Raw genomic sequence first — 8822 nt, forward strand, 5'->3', positions numbered from 1 at the left:
ACACTACCTAAGATGAAGTAGAGCGGTTGTTTCTGATAGACCCCTAGCTCAGTACAGATAACAATATAACAAACAAAAAGCATAAAAATAAACAACAAAATGGGATGGTAACACACTGCTGGATAATAAAAGAAACAAGACACCAATAGAGTAATACTATAAATTATCTATTTGAGATCACAATCATCATCGAAATACTACGAACGAAAAACTAGAGGCACACGTACAAATAAAGCGATCCTCCCTACTATTACTGACGCACTCCTACCCATTAACCTCTATTCTAATTTGCATCCTCCACACCTTCCTATCAAGGTCATGTCTTATGTAAGTCGTAACTGATCCATGTCATGCCTAATCACCTCCCTCTAATATTTCTTTGTTCTACCTCTACCCCGCCTAAAATCATCCATAGCCAACCTCCCTCTAATATTTCTTTGGTCTACCTTTACCTCGCTTAAAATCATCCATAGCCAACCTCTCACACCTCCGTAGTGGAGCATCCGTACACCTCCTCATCACATGCCCGAACCATCACAACCTCACTTACCGTATCCTATTCTTTTCTTTTCAATGCTTTCACTTGCAAAAGTAGATAAATGAGACTCATTATCTCATGTGTCAAAAATGTAATGAAGCCTCACAGTTGGTTATGCCTCTCACGTGCTAAAACCTTTCCTCATTTTAACACACAAACTTGATCATCTAATAGTTTATACTTGATCATCTAATAGTTTATATTTTGTAAATGAAGATTGTGTTTATTCTTTTGGAGGCACAAAGATTCATGTCAACAAAGAATATATCAGTAAGATACATACTACGGCATAACCTGGTTTTGTAACTAATTTCTGAACGTGATATGCATCAAGACACCAGGCTTGTTGTCAGCTTGAATTCAGAAGAGATCCCTCTAAGATAATAGAAGAAATAGAGGACTTTATATATAAAGATTCAATGTGACAGTTAAACATACATCCTAAAGATGTAAGATTATTATTATTACAACACCAACCGAACAACATACGAGTACATCGGTTTCAAGAACGTACAAGAAAACCAGATACATCCTGCATTTTGACAATCACTTCTTCTTGGCAATGAACAATCCCCACCTCTGTTCACCAGATGAACTCCTCAATAGCTTGGCGTTCCAACCTCCAACTATTTCATTGTAGCCTTGCTGTTACATAATATCAGAAAGAAAAAGTGAGAAGTACTCCTTGAAACCACAGAGGAAATTTACAAAATGATCACAAAGCACTCACTTCTGAGAATTCCTGGAAAAATGAATCTCGTTCCTTCTCCACAGTATACAACTCCTTCCGGAGAACATTAATGAACTGCAGTAAAAGTAAAAAAACTTTTAGGTTTTTCTCCACATCTGAGCTTGCATTCATTTACAAACAAAACAAGATCTGCAGAAACAAACCTGTTCAGTTCGATCCTTGGCAATAACTTCATCGAAACCCGCCTCTCTGAGCATCTATATTAAAGAAAAATGGCATAAGAACCACTGTCATACAACAAGCATGAAGCAGAAAAAAGAAGGAGATATGTCTTTTTGAATGAACGAATACCAGGCCATATGCTTCAACATAATGTAAATCATAACCCCTTCGCTTAATATAGCCTGAAAAATCTTCCGATGCAGGTCCTGGTCTTTTGCAGTAGTCGCTTATGAGGACTTTGCCTCCTGGTTTCAGCCACCTGTAGAAAGATCTGAATAACGCAAGTTTGTCCTGGAAGAGTGAAAGTACACGATCATTTAAACATAAACGGACAAGTAAGACGGCCACATAGAGATGACTATTGGCTACAATTTCACAAATTGGTGTAATGTGTGAAAAAGAGACGAGGCTCTTAATACATCAGAGATACTAAACTTGTCCTTAAACATAAATTAGTGAAAAATACAAATTGATCGAGAAAAATGAGATGGGATGATTGACTTTCTCCACAATTTTTCAAAGTTACAAAATTCATTAGAGAGGAAGGCCTTGGTGGTGATAAAAGTATGCACTAGGATATTCGCACCTTCATCTTAAAAAAAAATATGAGGTTACTTAAGAGGAGATCAAGTAGGGATTTGAAGATTCATGTAGCAGGAAAGTAAATTACTTGGATATGAAGGATAGTGTCTCGACTGTATATCACATCAAATGTGCCATCAGGATACGTTTTCTTTGTACAATCAGCAACCTCAAATTTGACGGCACATTTGAGACCAATTGCACGCTCAAGAGCGAAAGATATCATGTTAATTGAGAGGTCAATGGGAACAACATGAACATCATAATTCTCAGCCATGTAAAAGTCACCTCCACCTATTCCACAGCCAACATCAAGGACTTTTTGGCCAGGTTGAAGATCCAACATGGAGACAAATTCTTTTGTGGTATCTGCTCAAGATTAAACAACTAATCAGAGAAAACTAGATTAAGTAATATAGATGATTGTGGTCGGAGAGAGCTAATAAAAGTTAAATAAGAGAACTAGCAGAGCAGACAGGAGATAACAAACTAAAAAATTCAGAATAACCTTCAGGCCTACAAATATAATATGACATACTGTAGTATACTGCATAGAGTTGAACTCTCGGTAATCGAGACTAGAGACAGCTTACCAATTCCTCCTGTGCTCACATAACCTTCTCCAAAGACACGTTCATATCGCAGTATGCCACTACACTTGTATTGCGCGTTGTCCAGGAAACGCTGGAATCCCCTGTCATCCTCAGAATTAACTTTCTGCCATAGCCAGCATAGCATATCTGCAAGACAGGAGCAGCAAGGGTGCAGTGATTGAATGTTCGGGTTAATAGTAAACAACTAAAGAGGAGATGAGGGAAGAAAACATATACCTGATTCTGATTCTTATTGTTTTTAACATAAGCTCAAATGCACTTACAACAGATGAGAGAGAGTTCAAATGATTTTTCCTCACCAGCACTTAAATGGAATTCTTTAAAAACCTGCATACAAGTTATGGACTCAAGAAGGTTAAGCAGAGCAACACAAAAGTTAATGATTGTTTTGGTAACAAATGCACGAAAACTGTAATATACTATGCTGTCATAAAAGCAATGACTTGCTTAACAGTTATTTAATCTTTAATAGAAAAGGTGGTAATGACTTCAATACAGCTACTTCATTAGAAAGCCTAATAAACTTGCAAAAAAAAAAAAAAAATTTGTTTGTTAAGGATTTCCTTACATAGATCTATCTAATTTTCTCCAAAAAATATGGGTAAAAAGAAAATACACACATATGCATGACAACATTTGTCATTCCATAGAGCCAAATCATTGGTCAAATATACTTCAGGTACTGTGTTAACTGTTGAAAGCCAAGGAGATAACAATTTTCTATGATCAACATTGAGTTTGCTCATGGTATCATTTCAATGGGAGAAGAAATGGAAGAAAAGTTAAGACCTTTGTGTAAAACCTAGGCTCCCGATAATGGGTTGGGTTGCTCTTTCGCTTGTGGTCTCCTGATTGATGGAAGCATGACTCCCTGAAAAATACGTAGCCTCCAACTCTCAACCATTTTACCATTCTCTCCACAAGACTCTGGACCTGAAATCAGGCAAAAAGAAACAGCTTCAACAGTCAAAGCAGTACCTGATAAAGTGCCAAATCAAATCTGACTAGTGTACAAAGAGTCCGAGACTTTACTATTAAGTCTAATCTTTCCGGACTGATCATTTAAGAAGTAGTCATACTAATCGTAAAACGTACAGTTGTTGAAAAATGTCCAATTTCACCAATAGGCAATCAATCATAGTAGATTTTATGCTCTACAAATGGGATAAGTAGTAAAATGAATAATAAATGTACAGTAATTAAGAAAACCTCTTCTGCAAATTGTTTTGGTTCCTTACAGAACGAGATGCAACTATAGACCAACCTTTTTGCAGATAAAACCACTTTCATATCCTCAAAATTGTCCCTGCCTCTTTTCAAATTTTCAGGCTATTTGGGTCATCCATTTTACATAACGTGTAACCTGATGATTTTTTCACACGGAAAGCAGACAGAAGATTAAAATAGAAGTACCTCTCCATCAGAAAGATACATCAGTAGCCAATTCGAAAATATCAAGTCCACTGATTCAGGTGAAAACTTCAAATCTGGAGAAGTCACATCAGCACACATAAACTTGACATTCTTATGATGCTTATTGATGCTTTCATTCTGCAATAAGCAAATTAACAGATGAGGAAAAAGAGATACCGATTCATCAAAGTTATCACCACTTAAGTGTGCATTAACAAGAGAACCTTTTAAACAACCTCATCACAAACACCAACACAAAGATAGATAAAATGTAAATGTCTTGAGGAAAAATATCACAAACCTTCTTAATTGCACTTTCGATAAAGTTCAGTGCTATGAGCTGCCCAGCATTCTTGGCTAATTCACCAGTGAAACGGCCAATACCAGCGCCCAATTCTAACACAGATTTTCCTTCATATGGTGGGAGTAGAGAAAGCACCTAACATGGCAATCCAGACCATCCACAAGTTTCTAATTATTTGAGTGAACTAATACATGTCAGAAAATCATGTCAAAATCAAAAAGAAAAAAGTCAAACCCAAGTACAAGCAATACAAAAGCTCCCCGTACTGAGAATCAGAATAACTATTGCATATCTAGTAACTTTAGATATAATACATGTTGACTAAAAGAAAAATAAACATCCAAAAGAACAAGGAGTAAACCAAAACAAATTGCAGCATATATAACCCATCAAACTTTCTGTATCCAAGAAGGTTTTGGATCAAATTCCGACCCGTAGTTACGGTAATTCAGTGCAATTAAACAGAAAAGTTCCTCCTCCACTTGTTGTAAATCAATGCAATTGAACTACACAAAATATTTCCAGATCACTAGAATAATATCCCATTAAGTAAGAGGACAAGGTAATTGTTGACAACTATGAGTGGACTAGGTAATACAAATAGAAACTGTAATTGAAGAGAGAATGCATGTGCCAGCTCCTTTTGTCACTAGAAATGAAATAAACCATCATGAGTGTTTTTTAGTTGTTGGTGTTCTTCCACTATGTGCGCAGAACACCCTTTTATCTAGGGAAAAGACTAGTAACTAAGAAGGAGAACATAAAATCTTGTTAGTAAGACACACAGTACCGCAAGCACAAACAATAAATGCAATCATGCACAGAACACCCTTTTATCTAATGATCGATGAGCTCGCGAATAGCAAGAAACTTTTAAATCCAAGATTTGGAACAACTGAGAGGGTCAAAGCCTTGCTGCTATTAAAGCGGTCATACAAGCAGGCACCATCTACCTTTTGTTAACCAGAGGCATAGACTTGGTGCCTTGCAGCATTGTCTAACTTGTCTCTTTGAAACCAAAATTTGTTCTATTTAATCTACCTCCAAGTAGCTATATTGAATATTGACTTCTACATGTTTTTTTTCCCCTTTTCTTCCTTCTTGGGATGAAGTAGTAAAGTTCAACTTAGCATGTCCCAAAATGTGAATCCCTCCTAAAAATGCACAGATCTTGCAAATTGACCGCTCGTACAGAAAGAGGGTGTTGTCTTAGGATGTGTGTGTGTGCGCGCTTATATATATATATATATATATATATATATATCAAGGCAGTGTTCAGGAAAGCGCGATGCGGAAAAAAGCGAAAAGGCTCTGCATCACGCATTATGCGATGCGTGATGCGATGCGACTGCATCATTGAAATGAAGCGCAATTTAATTTAAAAAATACCTATAGAGCATTCCAATAGTAAGTTATAACTGAAAAGACTTCAACAACTATATAATCAACAATAAACACAATATATTTAAGCAAAAGTTCTAATGAACATCAACAAATCAGTTCAACAAAGCAAAATAAACCCAAAAAAAAAAAGAAGAAAAATAAAATCTAAATTAATAATGGTTCAATCTAAAGCTCTTCTAGTTCATTAAGATTGTCCAATTCTTCTATTCCTTGAGCATCAACATAATGCTCATTATCTTCAACTTCCTCATCTCCTGTTGAAGTAGCAACTTCTTTGCCCTTATCGTATGAGCTTGAAGTACTACCCTTAAACCATAACGACGCTCATCAACTCCACTTGGTCGCAGCTTCAATGGAGAAAGAGTTGTTGCAGCGCAGCTTCAGAGGAGAAGTAGAGAAGAGAGAACGCAGGTCAAACAAAAATCCTAAAATTTTTAATCAGTCTTTTCTTAAACTTCTGACCCTTTTTTTAATTTAAAAATTGCTCATAAAAAAAAATTCACTTCCAACCCCTTTTTTAATTTAAAAATTGACCAAAAATAAAAAAATTCATAATGCGATAGCATCGCATCGCATCGCATCACGCAACAGGGCTCGATGCACCTGCAATTCTCAGATTGCACCTCATCAAAGATGCGACTCGCTGGGAGCCCGCATCGCATCGTATAAGCGCATAATGGGATGATGCGATCGCATCTCTGAACACTGTATCAAGGGAAATGCCAAAATAGAAACAACAATTTTAACCGGCAAAAACAGATCTGAAGATTCAATAATTAGTTTGAGACATTACTTTTTCACTAACTACTGTCCATGGAGCGCATAGTAAATAGCTTTGATTGGGAAAAGGGAGTAGAAGTTACAAAATTAAGGTCTATGCTCAATAAACAGAGAATGGAACAGTTTTAATCAAAGAACTGAAGGTAATGATAATTTTAATTCAACAAGGAAATTGAATATTTCAGAATCAAACATAAAAATTCCATACTTAGCAAGTGTTGATTAATTGTAAATTTGTGAGACAACAGGGTAGGTGGAATCAAGTCATTACATCAAGCAACAACTAACTGACACATAATATGGTAATAGCACCACCTTATTCTCTTGATAAAATAAAGGGCACATTCTGACGTTGATTATTCATGAAAATGACGGGGGAATAATTGTTTAAAATTAAGATAAGGAAACGAATGTCCTTATACTGAACAGACTAAAAAAAACTGAAGCATATCCAGGCATATGGAAATCAATGAGGAAATAATCTCATGTGATCTGTTAGCCGTTTAAATAGAAGAAAATGACCTATAAAGATCTTATGTGTTTTATTACAACCTCATTTTGTGAAAGAATAATTGTATAATGAAGTTATACTTCTTTGTCAAGGTCAGCTGCTTTTGAGTCAAGCATCATGGCTTCCACAGTGAGTTCCGATGTATGCTCGATCCAATAATTCTTCTGGATATCACGCTCTTCTCCTGTACATTCATAATAAAAAACATTAGTAACAGATGTCTCAATAATAATGATTCCAACCATTTCATTTCAAACAAACAATAACGAAATACGTAAAATGAATCTTAGGAAAAAATAAGAAGCATCAAACCTGAAGTAGCAGCAGCAATAACAGGAGCCATAGTTGGGGGTGATCAACAACACGAAAAAAGAGTTTTAAAATTATAAAAAGGATTATGAGAATGTGGGTATGTTTACTAAGAACCCTCAACGGCAATGCGAGAAAGAACCCTCAACAGCAATGCGAGATCTAGTAAATGTTCTTGAACTACGGTTATAGCTCCTGCCTTTCTGCTGCATATAGTGTGCATCCCGGTCGGTTCGGTTCGGTTTTACGTGTTATTAGTTTGATTTATCGATTTTCAATTTTTTTAATATGTAAAATTAATAACCAACAGATATTTTCTTATCAGTTTCGGCTTATTGGTTTTTGGTCCTTAATGATACGATTTTCAATTTAACCAATAAAAAAATACTTTAGTAACAACTAACATAAAAATTGAAATTTTAATTACCGCCAAAACCTACGCAATGCATTTTAATTTACAAGAATTTTCAAATTTAAATTGAATATTAGTTAGGAAAAAAATTGAATCCTAATTGTTGGAAGCTATAAATGCTTCAAGCTTTTTATTATGATAATAGCTGAATTTTATATTGTGCCTTTGTTGCCTTAGGTTAATACTTTGTAAAAATTATGAATTAGTAGTGCATATAATCTATATCCATACACATATCTATCTATCTATATAGGCAAAGTACTCTATTGGACCCTTGTACTATGTCAGTTTTGTAAGTTGGACACTTTTACTTACATATTTATCATCTGAACCATTGAACCCACGAAAAAACTATATTTTAAATATTTTTTTGGAGAGTGTAACACACTCTCCCATGTCAGCTACCACATCAGCTACCACGTGTGCCATGTCATCTGTCACGCGTGCCACGTCATTTAAAAAAAATAGAAAAAGCATTACATTAAATTCCAAGTTATTTTTAAAATGCTACATAACAAATTAAATATTAAAATTAATTTAATTAAATAAAAAAATTTATAAATTGTAGAAAAATTTGAATAATCATGCTTTTAAAATTTGAATAATCATTTTCAAAATAAAAAAAATAAAAAAAGTATTACATTAAAATTAATTAAATATTAAAATTAATTTAATTAATTAATTTAAATTTAAATTATTAAAATATTAATTAATTAAAATTCTTAACTAATTAATTTATTTAAATTAATTAAATTTAAAATTCTTACCTAATTTAAATAAATTTCACTTAAATAATTAATAAATTTAAATATGATTTACATATTTAATTTAAATTAATTGTGGGGGAGGGGCTGGGGTGGTGTGGGGGGCTGGGGGAGGGGCTGAGTGGGGTGGGGACTGGGGAAGGGGTTACATGGGGCTAGGTGGGGTGGGGTAGGCTGGGGGGCTGAAGGAGGGGTTGGGTGGGGTGGGGGGTTGGGTGACGTGGGGGACTGGGAAGGGGTTACGTGGGGCTGGGTGGGATGGGGACGGGCTAGGTGGG

General features: G+C 35.3%; 1 protein-coding gene across 1 annotated transcript; it reads right to left on the bottom strand.

Annotated features, from left to right (window-relative positions):
* Positions 1-922: 922 nt before the first annotated feature.
* Positions 923-7602, bottom strand: LOC107851484 (phosphomethylethanolamine N-methyltransferase). The gene is made up of 12 exons (XM_047400436.1): positions 7372-7602; positions 7140-7243; positions 4362-4499; positions 4061-4198; positions 3437-3580; positions 2947-2974; positions 2627-2773; positions 2122-2402; positions 1581-1742; positions 1433-1486; positions 1269-1343; positions 923-1183 (listed from the first exon to the last, which is right to left on the bottom strand). Exons 1-12 carry the CDS (start codon positions 7400-7402, stop codon positions 1085-1087), a joined length of 1401 nt encoding a protein of 466 aa, XP_047256392.1. The 5' UTR covers positions 7403-7602; the 3' UTR covers positions 923-1084.
* Between the last annotated feature and the right edge of the window lie 1220 nt (positions 7603-8822).

This window comes from Capsicum annuum, chromosome 12 (assembly GCF_002878395.1).
Source record: "Capsicum annuum cultivar UCD-10X-F1 chromosome 12, UCD10Xv1.1, whole genome shotgun sequence".
NCBI lineage: Eukaryota > Viridiplantae > Streptophyta > Magnoliopsida > Solanales > Solanaceae > Capsicum > Capsicum annuum.